Source organism: Antechinus flavipes, chromosome 1 (assembly GCF_016432865.1).
Source record: "Antechinus flavipes isolate AdamAnt ecotype Samford, QLD, Australia chromosome 1, AdamAnt_v2, whole genome shotgun sequence".
NCBI lineage: Eukaryota > Metazoa > Chordata > Mammalia > Dasyuromorphia > Dasyuridae > Antechinus > Antechinus flavipes.
Window position 1 is genome coordinate 649321325 of NC_067398.1, and position 17588 is coordinate 649338912.

At 41.4% G+C, this 17588-nt stretch overlaps 1 protein-coding gene across 5 annotated transcripts in view; it reads right to left on the reverse strand.

Moving 5' to 3' along the window:
• Positions 1–17588, reverse strand: part of MROH1 (maestro heat like repeat family member 1) — a 204420-nt gene that overhangs the window by 33989 nt on the left and 152843 nt on the right. For all 5 annotated transcript variants that reach the window (XM_051971310.1, XM_051971306.1, XM_051971307.1 and 2 more), the window contains 2 exons: positions 16108–16273; positions 14557–14753 (listed from right to left, as the gene is read on the reverse strand). In XM_051971310.1, the coding sequence (XP_051827270.1) occupies positions 14557–14753; positions 16108–16273 (363 nt within the window). The remainder of the gene's footprint in view (positions 1–14556; positions 14754–16107; positions 16274–17588) is intronic.

Here is a 17588-nt window from a genome sequence, read left to right on the forward strand (position 1 = left end):
TAATAGAAAAGCTGAATAGCTTTGAAAGTAGCATGCGGAATTATATACTAAGAGAAAAGCAACTTATACACAAGAGATATGCAGCTTTATGTACAACTCTTTTTTGTCCTACCATACATATGGAAATGTTTATTTTAGTTGGTATTAAGTGCAGAATTTAAAAATAAATGAAAACAATACATGCTGTAGCAGATTCTAGCATGCCAGCAATACATTAGTTAGCCAATAAGCATTTATTAAAAACCTACTATGTGTCAGGTACTGTGCTAAGTCCTAAGGATATAAAGAAAGGTGAAACAGTCCCTTTTCTGCAAGAGCTCACAATCTAATAGGGAGGCAACAAGCAAATGAATAATGTATACAAACTAATACAGGATAAATAGAAAATAATATACAGAAGGAAGGCATAAAAATTAAGACAAATTCAAAGAGGCTTCCTTTAGAAGGCTGAATTTTGAAGGAAACTAGAGAAGTCGGGAGCCCGAGATGAGAAGGTAGAGAATTCCAGATATGAGGAATAGCCAGAGAAAATGCCAAATGTCAATGGACTGGAGAAAGAAGAAGAGCTAGCCTTAAGAGGCCCAAAGTCTGTTAGCAAACAATAGAGAGCAGATACTATGACACACCAGATTTCCATGAAATCCTAGTAAAAATTTCTATGGAACAATCTGGCAAGTGTTTGTTATCTTGAAAGTGATGGTGATGGAATATCTTCAAGGAGTAAAGTAGCATATCTTCAGGGGGAGCTATGAATGAGGGGTAGGAGGAGCCCCCTGAAGCCTTAAGAGATGAGTGAAGGTTGAAAGCATCAGGACTGGCTAAGTGGTAAAAATAGGATTGAGAAATCCTTCCTGAGAAATCCAACAGCTCAAAGTTCTACTGAATATTAAAGTAGACAGAGCTACAAAGCTCTTTCTTCAAACCAACTCATGAAATTGATAATGAGAGGGTTATTACCATTTAACAGATAAAGAAATTTAGGCTCAGAGGGAGTAATCAAGTTGGACTGGAAGGAAAAGAACAATTGACTCGGACAGAAAGACTTATCTCTGCCACTTACTATCAATATCTGAGTAGGCTATTATCTTTGCTTCCCCATCTGCTTCATCAATGAAGGAGTTGAACTAGATCATCTATAAAGTGTCTTCCATCCATAATAAAGATTCATGTGAAGCATGGGAGCTGGGGCTTGAATTTGAGTCTGTTCACTCCAAGTTAAATCTCCTTTCTACTTTTCCACACTGCCTCTGAGAGGATAGCAATGCTTTACACATCTAGAAGATGTTTTTCCCTTACAACAATATGGTTATGCAGGTAGTAAAAGGATTTATTTTCCAAAACTGCACTTTAGATGGTAAAGTGAGTTGCCTAAGGTCACAGAGCTACTAAGAGGTAGAGTTAACACCAGAATCCTCATCTTTTGACTTCAAATCCAGGGCTTTGTCCACTTTACCTCAAACACCTTCATTTCTCTACAGTACCAAATTCTGCTCATGCTTTTTAAAAATATTTCATGACCCTGCACTCTCTGGGTTCTCCTCCTACCTCTCTGGATATCATTTCACTTATCTAATCATTGAATTATTCAATAATCACTAAATATCTCCCAGTCAAATAATATATGTTAAATGCTTTGTAAACCTTAAAGCACTATATAAATGTTAGTTGTTATTTATAATTACTGAGTGTAGAGTCTATGTTTAATGGTGAGAAAGATAAAAAGGAATAAGACATGGGGTATCTCAAGTAGTTTCTGATTGAACAGTATATTGTATATACTATATAAATATAATATACCATGAAAAGGCACATTATCATGATAGTTCAGATTATTTTAATGTTGGGTAAAGACATTTAAAACTATAAAAGTCATTACAGGGGAGTCTGCATTGTGAACTAGACCATGAGCAATGAACATCTATTGAAGGGAGGGGGAAGAGAATAAGGAAGAGAAAGGCAAGGAAGTCGAAAAATATGAGATGAATTCTAGAAAGATTAAGTGGTTCAGTATGTTTATAGCATATGTGAAGGAAAGTAGTGTGAGGAGGCTGGAAAAGTAGGTTGGAAAGAAAGGTTGTCCAGATAAATGGACACCACTGAGTTCTAGACGATAGAGTTCAGATTTTATCCATTAAACATTTCTGAGTATGAATGCAACATGAGCAAAGTCATAAACAAAGAAGACAGCATGTGAAGGATAGAAGAGAGACAGAAAAATGGAGATGAAAGCCATGACCAAAAAGGAACCTAGACCCATCACACTTTAAGAAATCATATAAGAAAACTGCCCAGACCACTTAAAACCTGTGAATACATTTAACCCATTGCTTACCTTCTGGAAGATACTCTAAAATGAAAGTTCCTAGGAACATCATAGATAAAATCTAGAAATTCCAGCTCTATGAAAAAACACTACAAGCATCCAGAAAGAAAGAATTCAAGGACTAAAGAGCCACAGTCAGAATCATACACTATTTGGCAGCAACACAGTGAAGAACCAGAGAGCTTGGAATATGACAATCCAGAAGGCAATTTATAGCCAATAATAATCTACTCAGACAAACTAGGCATAGTGCTACAAGAAAAAACACACCTTTAATGAAACAGAGGATTTTCCAAGAATTACTTAAATTACTTAATTAAAAGACCAGAGCTACGGAGAAATTTCAATGTACCAACACAGGAGTCAATAAAATAAGAATTAAAAAAATAAAAAGGTAAACATGAATGAATAATTATAAGGAATTAAAGAACAAATTGCTTCCATTCTAACATGGGGAGATGACCTGTATATGTCCCTTCAGAATCCTATTATTAAGAGGGGTCATAGAGAGAATCTAATTAGAAGGTCTGGGAATTGTTCTGGAAAGAAGAATTCACTGGAGAAGAAAGGGAGGGGGGAAAGTTGGGGAAAATTATCTTATATGATCGAGTTTACAGGTAGAAGTATATATAAAGAAGAAGGGATAGGAGAAGCAGCTGACACAAATTTCATTCTCATCTGAACTAGTCAAAGTGGGAAGGGGAAGGGAAAGGGAAAGGAATAAGTACTCACTACATGGCACAAACTGTGCTAACCAGCTTTACAAATATAATTACAACCATTCTAGGAGGTATGCACGATTATAATCCTCATTTTACAGTTGAGAACATGGAGGCAAAGAGAGGTAAATGACCTGCTCAAGGTCACACAGGCCCCATATTTGAATTCTCCAGGCTCAGCATTCTCTCTACTGTACTGCTTAGCTGCCTCCTAAAGGCTCTCTCCCTTCTCCCCTCTCCTTTCCTTTCTTCCTCTCTCCTCCTTTCCTCCTGCCTCCCTCCTTCCTTCCCTTCCCCTCTCTTACACACACACACACACACACACACACACACACACACACACACACACACATACATTTCACTCAGCAGGAAGGTCAGTAGGGGAAGAGAAGAAGAGGATAATTAAAGGGAAGTAGATTTAGGGAAGGATAAAACAAATGTACAAAACCAGTTACAGCTCTTTCTGAAGTGGCCAAAAAAAATTGAAACTGAGGGATCATCTCTAAATGGGGAAATAGTTGAATAAATTATGGAATATAAAAATAATGAAATACTATCATTGTGTAAAAAATGATAAAGGGGCTGATTTCAGAAAAACTTGTGAAGATTCACATAACTGATGCAGAGTGAACTGAGCAGAACCAGGAGAAAGACAATAATATTGAGGGGTTTTAAAATATATATTATATATTTACTGTTTATTCCTTTCACACAAACATCTCATAAAACAAAATACAATCTTATAAAAAGATTTGCTGAAGGACAACAATATTGTAAAGTAAGTTTAAAAAAACTTAGGAACTCTGATCAGCTTAATGATCTACCAAGATTCCACAGACATGCTTCCCATCTTCTGATAGAAAGATGAAAAGGCAAGGGAAAAGGAGAGAAGGCAACATTTTGCTGACAGGAAAATAAAGGAAGAGAAGCAGGAGAGGCTTAATTTTTAGAAAAAAATAAAAACTTGTGGCAGAGAAATCAGATAGGAAGCTATTACAATAATCCAGGCAAGATGTGGGAAAGCAGTCTGAGACACAGTGATAGCAATAGCAACCAAAGGAAGGGGACATTTCAAAAGTAAAAGTTACAGGATTTAAGTGAAATAGAGTGAACAGGGAACCGAAAATGACCCCAAGGACTCCCCATCCTTACATTAGAGCCACAGTGATGTTTCTTCTCATAAACACATTTTATCTAAACAAGCTTCATATAAAGAAAGGTGGACTCCATGACTCCCAAACTCTTAAGAGTCTATGATTCTATAACAATGATTCAAAACACTATTTTAAGCTTTATAAAGTACTTTTCTCACAAGTATTATTATCCCCATTAACATTAATAGTAGAATTATCCCATTTTACCTCAGAAAGACTAAATGACTTACCTATGATCACACAGCTAGTTAGAAGCAGAACCCAAATTCAAACTACCTTAAACACAGCTGGTATTTTCCCAAGTTTCCTTCTTTACTAATGCTATTTCCTCTGTTTGTAATATCCTTCTCCAACATCAAATTGTCAAAATCTGACCCATTTTTCAAGACTCTTTTTAAATGCCAGTTAATTCCAGCCAAGTGATTCCTCCCTTCTCTAAAGTATTAGAAAAGGTTTTTTTAGGCAGCCCTCTTATCACAGCCTCCTTTAAATCAGAGCAACTTCTATATTTTATCTGTTAGAAGACTTCTGACTCCTTTGAGGGCAGAAATTGTCATTTCTCTTTGAACCCCCCAGTAAAAAGTTGAGTATATAATGTGTTTAGTTAACATTTGTCAAACTGAATTTGATACTATAAATGATAGGAAACCTGAAAAGAGAGGTACACTAGAATTTTCTGCTTGGTATACAACTAAAGCCTCCATATCCCTCTGACAAACCAATTATACGTCCCAAGTTGCTCATCTGATTCTTCAGTGTTAGGGTTTCCACAGGGCAGGAAAATGAGGACCTTTGACCATAAAGAAATAATCCGATGAGGGTGGGGGCACTGCTTGGTGGGTGGTGCCAAGGCCGGGCCTTCTGGCTACATGGGTCTCCAGCTGCCTCAGGGAAACTTCCTGGCCATTCCAGATTCTAATCCAAGCTCCCATCTCATTCCACTTGGCTGAGCCCAACATCTGGACTGTTAATTTTAATTGTTCCATAAAGCACACTGGGCCGCCCAGCTCTGCTCCTTTAGCACCTTCTGTGCCATGTGTGGGGAACACTTCTGAGCTAACTTTGTTTAGCTCAACCAAGCTGCTGTGGCCCCCTGCCAAGGCAGAGGACCCTCCCCTCCTCCTCTTACATCCCTTCCAGCTGCCTTCAAGCTTTTACTGCTGAGGGGTAGATGGCACACCTGGGTACTTCCCGCCCCAGACACCTCTAAGGCTGGCTACAGATCTATTTCCTCTCCCCCACTAGGGTTTCAAGTTGGGCATGTCAAACAGATGCCTATCCCACTCTTCAGGCCATTATTAAGCATGAAAGGGGCATGACCTTGCTGACCTTCCAGACCTCCTTCATAGACACCTGGTCACCTGTGCTGCAAAGGAGATGAAGGGCACAGGGGATGTGTCTGGTTCAGCATTCTTAGTTCTGGATGAAATCCGGGCACTACTACAGCTGACCAGGTTTCAAAAATGCCATAATTAAAGCAAGATGCCCTATTTGTCCCAATAAGAACTGTGAATAGAGCACTGCTCTTGGAATCAGCTGAACCTGAGTTCAAATCTGGCCTCAGACATTAAACATTGCCTAATTGTGTGTCCCTGGGCAAGTCACTTAATCCCAGTCAAAACAACCAAACAAAAAAATCAAATTAGAAAAATTCTATGTAATCCACATAACATTTCTATTCTAATCAATAAGGGTTTAATAGCATTCAGCTTTGTGAGATACATTAGACTGAGACATTTCCACTAGCCTTAGCCCGCTCACTTAGGGGCTCCCAAACCAAAAATGCTTCTTTTCTTGTTCCATCTCCTATCCTTTCTTGGCCTTTCCCTGAAAACAACAACTAGATCAGGTTAATGCTTTGATCACTACAATCCAAGGGAGTCCTCATTCTATACTCATCAACAAATTTTTATTAGTTACTTTCCTGCTATGTGTCAGACACTGTATTACAGTGGACCTGGTATTACAAATCCAAACCTGAGATAGTCCCTGCCCCCAAGGAGTTTGCTTTTTTTGAACACTAAGCCACTTCTTCCTATTCAATCAACTCCCAAGATACTAAAGGTTCTTTGGGACTAAAATGGGTTTCCTGCTCCCTCTTTTCCCCTCCCCAAACCTTTCTTTCACCCAAACTTAACCACCTCAGCAACAAGAACCATTCAGTACAGTGTTCTCACAAGTAAGGTAGGAATGAAGAGAAAAAGATCGGTAATGGGTAAAGATTCAGGGATATTTCTTATGTGACGTTTTAAAATCCATATTCGGCTTGTAATCTAGAAATCCCTGAGACTAGTGATGAAGAAAAGTCAATAAATCCAGGGGCAGGAAGGAAAGTGAGAGCAGGATTAAAGAAGGGAAATGAAGTGAGGGAGTCTTGTAAGAGGAAGAGGCCTCCACCACATCGGAGCTCTTCAGAAGCCTGGAAAGGGCCTGGAGCTAAAAGTATAGGATAGAGTGTGTGAAGGAAAATAAGTTGAAAGAGTAGTAGATAGGGAAGAAGGGGGAAAACATAGTAAACCGGGTCATTTAGAGAGAGGATAGGCAATGCTTTCAGTGTGTAAAGGGCAAAAGGAGTGCTTTAGGGCAGTGGGATGGGAAAAGACTGATGGGGGAAAGGGGGAAGGAGTACAGCAATTGAATACAAGGAGGAAAAGGCTGAGAAAGGACCAAAAGGAAGGACACGGGAGGAGCTGGAAAGGTAGTGAGTGAAAGGTAGTGTCTATATAGAGACACAAAGACTTAAGGTCATGTAAGCTGACTTAGTTGTTCAAAACAAGATACTGATAAACTGATAAAAATCAAAGAAAAAACCAAGAAGTGAGTGGAAAAAGTACCTGCAAGCACTGAGTGTGCATGCTTAATGAGCTAATTAATATTAATTTTTTCTCCCCCAAGGAGTAGTAGTCCACTGTTTTTGAACATGGATTTGTATGATGAGGGCATGTCAAGGAGGACCATGCAATGAGAGAACCAGGAAATCTGTTAATTTCATCATTCCCAGCCAATGGGGTGATGAGAGAGAGACCTTGTGCTTTGGGACAAGAAATAAAAGGCTCATTCTTGTGTCTATTAGGGCGGATCCTCCCAGGAACTGCCCCTTGGATGGTCGCCTGCTTCTTGCAAGAATCATAAATAGCCAACTTACCTCATACATTCCTGAGTCCCTTTTCTATCTTTGCAGCAAATTTCACACAACAGACCATAATGAATATAAGGAGAAAGTTAAGAACTTGACTGAAAATGTAGTAAGGGCTAGGGACTTATGCCTCCTCTCTGTCAGTCTGCATTTTGGGGGAAATTCAACTATCAACACTCCTGATTTCTGGACAGTTGGCCTCAATGCCCACTAGTCTCAGGGGTCTGGGGAGGGCCTCTGGGCTAACTCTGCTGGCCCCCATTGCTATATGCCCAGCCCCAGGCTGGGGAGATGCTGGCCTTTTGAGAACACTTGATTGTAGACCATGAATATTCTTGCTTTAAGTTCCCTTTCTCCACAGCGTCCCACAGGAGTTTCCTCCCTTTCCAACAAAAGCCAGGGGCTTCCAGAGTTGCTCCTAGCCAAGCTATCCTATTTACCTTCACGGTTTCTCTCTGGCATTAGGAGCCACGAAGCCTTCTAACTCAAAAGTCCTACAGGAAATTACTTTGATATTGTAACCACCTCCTGGGGCAAGCCTGAAAGTTAGAGGCTGTGCATTTTTCTCCACTTTGGATAAACTATTTTCCCCTATTAATCAGCAATGACGTTGGGGCCAGGCAGCCAGAACCGTCTGTTTGCATGAAGGGCAAAAAGCAGATGATGGCTGCCTGGGCTAGTGCCTGCATGTGCCACACTGGGCTCTAGACCTGTCACAATCCCAAGCCTGACTCCTCACTACCCTTGCTGTACAAACGCCACAGCTCTGAAATCACACCTGCAGCATGAAGAAAAGATGGGTGAAGGAGGGAAAAAATGTCTTCGCTGAAGCCCATATCATATTTCTTTCCATTTGTAGCCAATTCTGAGGATCTCCAGATGATGCTGAAGCAAAAAGGGGGTCTGGAGAAGCAGGGCCATAACCACTGTTAGTTCCTCTGTCATACTGCCAGGTCCAAGGACAGACAAAAGAAAGGTCCCATGTCTTTTGGGGCTTTCTGTCTTCATTCCCTCCCAGATCCCAATGCCAGTCACAAGCTGAAAAGGGGGAACTCCCCCCCCCCAAAAAAAAACCATATCAGGCCCTGATTTCACAGCTGGGAATCAGTGACCAGAGAACTCTTCCAGGACTGTATCTTCAGTCCTCAATAGCATAAATAGCAGACAGGATTCAGAAAGGAACCAGAAAACTTTTACCTTGGGCTTCTTTATGGATTGGGTAAATGCTAGAAATATGAATGTGAAGATTATGTAATAAGTAGCTTATGGAAACAGGACAAATTAATTGGGGCAAGTTAGGCCAAAACCTGAGCAAGAATCTCAGTTCTCTGCTCTGATCCTCCTAGAAGAAAAAGAAAGAAAGGATAAATGGGCCACGGGACACTACAATTTAGGGAGGGTCAAGAGGGACCATATGCACATGCATTATATGCATGAATGGACCCCTCACGAGCCTGTTGATCAGGAGTAAGGAGATGTCACTAAAGGGCTGAGTTGTTCAAGTGGTGAGGAGGAACTTGGCCCGGAGTACAAATGTAGAATCTCAGACAGACCTGGGTCAACCACATGCCACTGGAGAGTGCTTCTGCTTCTGAACCTGTTCACAATGCCATTTGCTGGCTCCAGATTTACTTTCCTGGGTGACAAACGGTCGCTCTGAATGCCTTTAAGTTTCTTCTGGCTTCTTACATAGAGCTTGAGAGGGAGGACAGGGCAGGAGCCAGCCTCAAGGTCAGCCCTCGAGACCAGAGAGGCAATAACAAAGCCAGCGCCATCCAAAAAAGAGCCAGGCCACCTGCCGGGGTGCTACAGCCCAGCTTTGCCAGCCAGTGCTGAACTAGACCAAGAAAAGCCCATGTGTCACTGGTGCTGTGATAACAACAAATTCTGTCTGATGCTGGTATATTTTCATTCAGATGACGCAGAGAGAATACCTGATTAACTCAAATCCTTTCTTTGAGGAGGTGGGCAGTGGTGGCTTCTCAATTTTATTAAACATGTGGCCTGAATAAAATCCTAATCAGATAGCAGCTTTCTTATCCAACATAATAACTTGCTTCCATCCATTACAGCTTTTTGGCTGGAAAAGTCACCATTTGAATTAGTGGCAGCTTTCCAAGCTGAAAAGAGAGCCTATCACTTTAAATTTTGGTCAGCTACACCAAATTTAAAGTGATAAAACTCATTTTTGGCTTAGGAATCCATTAGCAATTTAGATGAGTGTTCCTACTTCTTTTCCTTTTCTTAACCCCTAGGATTGTTTTACCTCTTTTACCCACCCTTAAAAGATACTTATTTCTAAGTATATGATTTCATAGCATTTACTTTTAACACTGCTAGGATTTTGCTACATGTACAAAACACAACGATGACGTGGATAGGATAAGTATTACTTCATCCATCCAACCCTGAGACTATTTCTCCTACAGTGATATGCAGACACATCTCTTCCTTGCAACTAAGACTTCACAGGATCCTCAGGCTGACAGTGGCCCCAGGGCGCACAAGCATCACTTTAAGCTGCTAACCTCTGAGGCCCTGAGGGCTGGCAGCTTACAGTAGTACCAAGGGTTATCTTACAGGTTATGTTATGATCTGGTCCTTCCATAGCAAGGCAGCTCCAGCAATGAATCCTCCTGCTCAGGGCTCAGTACTGTCTCTGTTCCCTTTCATATTTTCCATTTGTTTTGTGAAGTGCCTAGAAGGTTCTGGCAGATGGGCCTCCTATAAATAAAGTTTATGACATGATCCTGAGGACTGGGTGAGCTGAGGCTGCAGTGGCAGCTGCCCATGCTTAAAGCACCGCCCAATGACTGATCAGACAGGTTGTACTAGACTCAGTAGGCTGGAGGCCACCTCTGGACCAGGCGAAACTAGTAGCCAGGAGGTTGGGGGTGACTAAAACTGCTCAAGTGGGAGAAAAAAAGAGAAACGTATTGGCAGACAAAGAAACAGAGGCCCTGGACATTCTCCTTCCGCACCACCTCTGTAGTAGGTGTCTATGTGCTCCCCACAGAGGCTGCAGGGTTTCATTCTGTTTCAGGCTATAAAGGAGACAGGGTAGCTAAAGGTGGAAATCTCCAACTTCCCCTGACATATATCAGCCACAAACTGGTCCTGGTCGTGTCAGACCTGGCCTGGCCAACCTCTCAGAAGACTGGGACACAGAATGAGAGCATTAAGAGAACTGCGGAGGGCAGGAGCCTTCTCATTTGTCCCCTGCAGCTCCGTTTTTATTTCTAGCCCAAGGTCTCAATCCCATATCTGGCCATTCTCTCTTGCTGTTCAGAAGATGCTGCTGAGAAGCCAGCAGCACCACACAGTCAAGTACACAGGGCACCTCGGGATGCGACAAATGTGATTACACTGTCTTGAGACTTGAGGGGCTTTCTGTGGGACCCCGGTCTGATTACAAAGAAGGCACCATCAATCTCTGTGCCTATCGCTAACACCAGCACCACCCTTGCTAAACTGACACTTAGTTCTTCAGACCTGACTAGACAATGGCACAAGACTTCTGGTCTCCACAGGCACCAGACAGGCCATAACTGAAGGCTGGGCTAATGAGGAGACAGTCAGGCTGCCTTCTTGGGGTTAGCATAAAAACTATAAAAGAACTTCCAAAAACAGAGCCCACTGCAGAGAGAAGGGAATGCAAGCAAATCCTAGGCCTATGAGGAGCTGAAGGTATGGGTATGCTGACCCACACTGTCAAAGGAAAGAGCTTGGCAATATCATCTCCTCCCAGGCCCATATATAACTTCTGGGCGATTTTTGATTCTCCCTCTAAACTAACTTTACTTGATGATCTCCTCAAACTCCCATGGACTCAATGATCAACTCTGTAGATGATTCTCATCTATTTATCCAGCCCTAATCTCTTTGCTGTCCTCCAGTCTTGCCTCTCCAACTACCTGCTGTACGTTTTGACCATAGGATGTCCTATGTAGACAAACTTTACATGTCCAAAATGGAACTCATCTTTCCCTTCAAACTTCCCTCTCTTCCAAACTTTCTTATTATTGTAAAGGGAACCTAGTGTCATCCTTGATTCTTTACACTCTCCTCATTCCCACACCCCACTCCCTTACCCCCTACCCAGCAATTTGGCAGCCAGAGTGCTGGACTGATCACTGACTTATCCTTTCCAAGCTGAATTCAAAAAAGCATACCCAAGGCAAAAAGACTACCAGAAGAATTAATGTCCACAGATTAGAGCCCTTCTCTGAGAGGCAACAGTTTGTTCCTAACTTGGAGGGCAAGTTGAATTAAAATACGATGGAGCAGAAAGTGAATGAGCAACTTTTAGGGATTTGCTACATAGCATTGCATTTGTTCATTTGGATCAGAACATACATAAACATCAAGACTTTATCTGACCAAAATGATGGGGAAATTCAGAAGCTGCTAAGTTAAAAATGAGAACGCCACAGAGTATACCAGCAGGATAGTTCATCCATCTCCAGGAAGGTAGCATTCAATTTCATCAAAAGTAAAATACAACTGAAACTTAGAGAGATGCAAGATTCTTGGCTCCATAAGAAAACAGATGAAATTCAGTTTTATCCTGATAGTAAAAATTCAAAATGTTTTTATGATGCACTGAAGGCTATTTATGGGCCAAAGACCTATGTTGCATGTCAAGAACTCTGTGCTGATGGAACCATATTAGGGGTTAGTGAAAAAGAATATGATCCTAGAGAGATGGGCTGAACAATTCCATAGTTTTCAACAGACCATCATCAATCAATGCTGAAGCCACTAACCATTTATATCAGGTTGAAATCAATCATTCCCTAGCTGAAGTTCCAAGTGAGAAAAGGTTTTGAATCCCATTAGACTACGTTTATGTGGCAAATTCTCGTCATTTTATGCCCAGATTACTGTAACAACCTGCTCAACTCCTCAAAAATTTCCCCCCTCTAATCTATCCTTCACTTAGCTCTCAAAGTGACCTTCTGAAAGCCCAGATGTGACCATGTCATTCCATTTCTCAATAAACTCCAAAATTATAAAATCCATTATTTGATTATTATAGCTCCTCAGAACCTGGCCTCTTCCTACTTTTTCAGTTTTCTTACATCTTACTGCCCCCCCCCATCCCACACACACACCTTGTATTATACTATCCAGTGATACTAGTCTCCTTATCATTCCTTGAACATAAAGCTCCAAGGCTGCATATTTTCCATAGCAATCCCCCATTCTAGAATGTTCTCCCTCTGCATCACTATACCCAGATTTTTCTGACTTCCTTTAAGTCTTAGCTAAAATCTTGCCTTCTACAAGGTCTTTCACAATCCTTTTTGATGCTAGTGCCTTCCTCTACAATTCTCCAAGTTAGTAAATAGATTAGCCTGAAGAGATTTGCCTGTTATCTCTTGTATAAGATTGTGAATTCCTTGATAGATTAGTTTTTGCCTTTCTTTGCATCCCTAACATGGTGCCTAGAACAAAATAGGAACTTAGCAAATGCTTGGGCTTCAACTATCTTCTCATCCTTCCCATACCTGCAACATTCCCTAAGGATAAAATGTAGCTATACTTTTTGCCTTTTGCATTATTAATGAGTTAACTTTTGTGGAGATTTCCTAAATCTCCAAAAAGCCCTTTAAACATGAAAGCTATTATATCCCAACAAGGAACACCTGGTACCTAAATAACAAATCAGGAGACACTGTTCAAGGAAGAGAAAGAAGCTGTTATTTAGAGGGATAATTACTTCCCTACAGATCAGCGGACACCATCTTCCTTTTTCACTTGGGCCACAAGAATGTTATTTGACTGTTGCAAGGGCCTTTTGGACTTCTAAGTAAGTCTATGTTATTATTCTTGGCTTCCCACGGTCCCTGCACTATCCCATTCAAAGCTATGAAAATCATTCCACCAATTTCATCCTCAAGTGTCTAATGGGACTTTGAAACCACTTGGTTGGTTTTAAGAATCAGAGTTATTTCAGAGAATGAATGCATTTTAAAAGGTCACTGTTTCTGAGCAGGAACTCAATACAGTCCTTGAACCATCCTCCATTCTCCATCCCCCACTCCCGCTCTCATTCCCAATAAAACTTCTGCCAAGGAAGGAAAAGTTCTTTCAGAGTAAGTACTTGTGATCCAAACATCTGCACATTTCTAGAATTCAATCCAACTATCATTTTATCAAATATTGCATGGAAGGATAAAGCTAGGCCTGGCTCCCAGGCTGTTGAGCACCTATAGGTTCTTGATGCCAACAGAACTACTACTACAGATCTACCAACAGTGTGAAGTTCAATCCATATTCATACCCCAAAGACAAAGCCAAGGAAGAAAGAAAAGACCTGGCCAATTTACCCAAATTTATTCAAGGTTGCCCTTCTCAAGGAATAAATGGGTTTATTCCCATTTAAGACAAACACAAGAAGGAGAGACAGGGAGTGTTCATTATTCCTGATCATTGTTTTTCTCCCACAAAATCTCCAAGCCCAAGAGGTTTGCTTATGTTATGAAAGAAGAAGAAAAAAGTAAATTTAGTGTGTTCCTATATAAGTCAGAGAAATTGTAATGGCTGATAATTACACAATGGTTTGCAATATAATTAAATATATTATTTCATTTGACCTTTACAATTCTGAGGAAATAAGCATTGCAGGTATGATAATGATTTTCATTTTAAAAATGAAGAAAAACAGATGAAGAATCAGAGTCATAATCTGACCTCAGGTCTCTCCAACTCCAAGATTAGATTATTACCATGAAATTATGCCTCCCTATTAGAACTGACTTTTTTTTCCCTGAATCCCTTCTAAATTTTGGAAAGCTATATAAGCCATGAGCACATTTTGTAAATATACTCAATAAAATCTAAAATATACCTTCCAGTCAGGGAAAAAAGGAAAATTTTCTCCAAAGAATTACTTACTGGGTTAAACCCTCATCCCAAGATAAGCATGGGAGCCTCTCTTACTATCATTATCATAACCCTAGAATTGCTTTGTCAACCATTAGAACACATTCTTTCTCTCCTTCTCCCTCTTCCCCTCTCTGTCTCTCTCTCCCAGTCCTATCTCCTTCTATTTCCCTCTCTCCCTCCCTGCCTGCCTACTTCCCTCCCTCTCCCTTTCCCCCTCTCCCCCCAACCTTTCTCTCTCTGTCTCATGTGTGATTATGTTTATGAAAAATAATCAATTCCACATGGCTGGTGGCTCTCCCTGTGGAAACTGAAACCTCATCCAAGATGAGTTACCTGCAGGGTTCAAGGTTTCTGGGTGCTAGGCGGGGGTTGGCACCCTTCCTCTCCTTGGCCTGCAGGTTCCGGGGGAGCTGGACACCCACAGTGCAGCTGACTCGCAATAGGAGAGTCACAAACAGCTCAGGGTAAAGACCCATCACTGCTGCCCCAGACTCTGGAGCAGACATGATCTCATACAGAGCACATGTGGCCTGGAGGAGAAGGGGGTGGGGGGACAAAAAAGAAGAGGATTAAAGCAAGGATCTCCAGCACTACCACAATACCTGACTGAGTTAGGCTCAGACAGTTACAGGAACAAAGGAAGCCAGCTCTTAGTTCTCTTTCCCAATTCCAGCTCTGTAATGAGGCCATGATGATTCTACAGGCTCGCTGCTACTCTGGTTTGGAGGCCTACAGTACCCAGAAAGGGACCAAAGGAAACAAGGCATAAAAGCCACCATTAAGGACCCTTTCACTTTCCAACTGAAATGCTTAGGAGTTTGGAATTTTCTGCTGGCGGGGAGGGGAGAACAGGAGATCTGACAGCTCAGATTTTATGGGCAGGAAGACTACACACATGCAAACATTACACTTGCATAACCTTATTCCGGCTGATTTAAAGAGCACGGTAATTACCCAGTACCAAACACACTGGAGGTGACTGCAACGTGCACAAGGGAGGGAGGGAGGGGCAGAGTGTTGGCTTTCACAGGGATTGATCCTGTACCATCTGTACTCAGCTCTTCAGAGAAGAGGAGGAAATTTTCACAGCTGTTTTACTGCTTAAAAAGCTGCCAAGCTGGGTTTATTTTTTTTTTAAAGGGATAAAATGCAAAATGATCTCCCTTGGGGATGAACACCTGAGAGGCCTTTTATGAGGCTAGAGCTTAGAGCTAATAGGCATTATATGGTGATGCGTTATTTCCCCAAGCAGGGCCTGGCGCAGACACCTGAGGAGAGGAAATGAAAAGAGCATTTCAGGCAGTGATGTCCAGAATCACATCTTCTAGAAAGGTCAAGACTTTCCTGCTGATCCCTTGTGCCCTCCACTGCTATCCCATTTCCAAGTCCCCAAAACATTCTAGGGAAGAAAAGAGAGGAGGAGAGAGGGGTGAAAGACCTTGGAAGAGCACAAGTGAATACATGCCATGGTCTCCAGGGCCATCCTCTATAGAACCTGCCCATAATATTCCTCCATCCATACTCCTAAGAACAGGAGTGGGAATAGACCAAGTGCCAAAGAAAGGAAAAGAAGCATGTGGGGTGTATTCATTAAGGGAAAATAAATCTTCCTCTGGGGTACTGGTGGCTTGGTGATAGGTTTAAGTGCCAGATGGGAGGAGAAGAGCCAGGGGAGGCTTACCTGTCAAATATTATCCCAGAGCCTCAGGGTTGGCTATATTCCTACTTCAAGGGTTCATCTTCTTCCCCAAAGTCATCAATCCACTATCTACCCCTCAACCATCACTGCCCATTGGAAATCCAGTATACTGCTCCCAAGCCTAGGGAGAGGATAGACTAAATCCACTACATTTATAGCGAAAGGGATCACTGTGGTATACTTACAGCAAGAGGAATCACTGTGGCCACCCGATCATAACTGCTGCTCAACAGGAAGGACTTATTCTCCGTAAATGGAACATCTTTATTCATCTTGTCTAAAAGCAGCTCCAAGATTTGGGATGTGAGAGTGGGTTCTGTGGCCAGAGCCCTCCAAAGGGAACAGGTGTGACTAAATAAAGCAAAGAAGGCAGGGAAAAGGTCACCACTCCCCCTCATGATCATAAAAAGACATTTACCAAAAATCTATGGGCTTCCACAAAGCTGGGCTTAAGGCACTCTGTATTCTAGGAATCTAAGGAATATTCAGTTAGAAAATACATAATTCTTGTCCTCCAGAAACGTTTAAAGATTAGTTAGAGGAACATCATATATATATATATGACAAAGTAATCAATGACATGTGAGCATATGTTAAATGCCAAAGGAGTAGCGAAACAATGGTAATCACAGAAGCCCAGCTGGGCCCATCCCAGACCAGCCACGGTCTCAGTTCAGAGTGAGCGGGGAAAGGACAGCAGTGGCCCTCATCACAATCAATTCCATGATATAAAAACTCAACAAAGCTGCCAGGTCCTGGGGAACATCTACCTTCAGGCTATTTTGGAGCCTTCAAGGTTTTAATCTACTAATGGTAGGTTCCTGGGGAAATACAGAGAGGGGCAGAGCATCTCCTTCCACCCATAGGATCAGAGCCCCTGGGACCACTCTCAAATCAGTAGGCCCTTCTTAGACCCAGCTCTCAACCAAAGTATGCCACATTTATAGGGCCCTCATCTTGCGCTCCCTGACAGTGATAAAGTAGGACCACCACCTGGAGCATGCAGAAGATAGAAGGATGGGTCAACAGTGAGGCAGTGTGGAGAAGGTGTATGGGCAGGTTCCTAAATAACTCATATTTATATAATACTTCCAGGTTTTCTTCTCAGTGATACAAATGCAACTCCCTTTTTATGAATAAGAAAACTGAGACTCAAGATGAACGAAATAGTTTGCACCCTGCCACAAACCAAGGCCAGTTCTCTACTAGCAAGAATTGACTACTGGCCAATACAAGAATTTGTTTTGCTTGACTATGCTTATTTGTTTTTTTTTAAAAAAAAAGAGGATTTTGTTTTTCTCTCTTTTTTTTTTCTAATAGGTAGTTGGGGGAAGAGGAAAAGAGCTGTAGTCTCCAGTTATCATGAGGATCACATATACAAGACTATGAAGTAGGAGGGTCACTTAGGATATTTATTAATATTACTATTATATGGAAATTTTCATTTTGCAATTCAATAAGTTTATTAAGCACCTATTTTTTGCATGGTCATGAGAATGTTATATAGGTTAAAAAAGCAAAACAAAAACAACAAAAACCATATTCCTTGCCTTTTAGTTTACAATCTAACATGGAAAAGATTACATAAGCAGAATCACATAGCACCTAACAACAAAATGGATGCCAAAGAGTAAGTCAAAGAAATATTACTCTGAAGATTTTATTT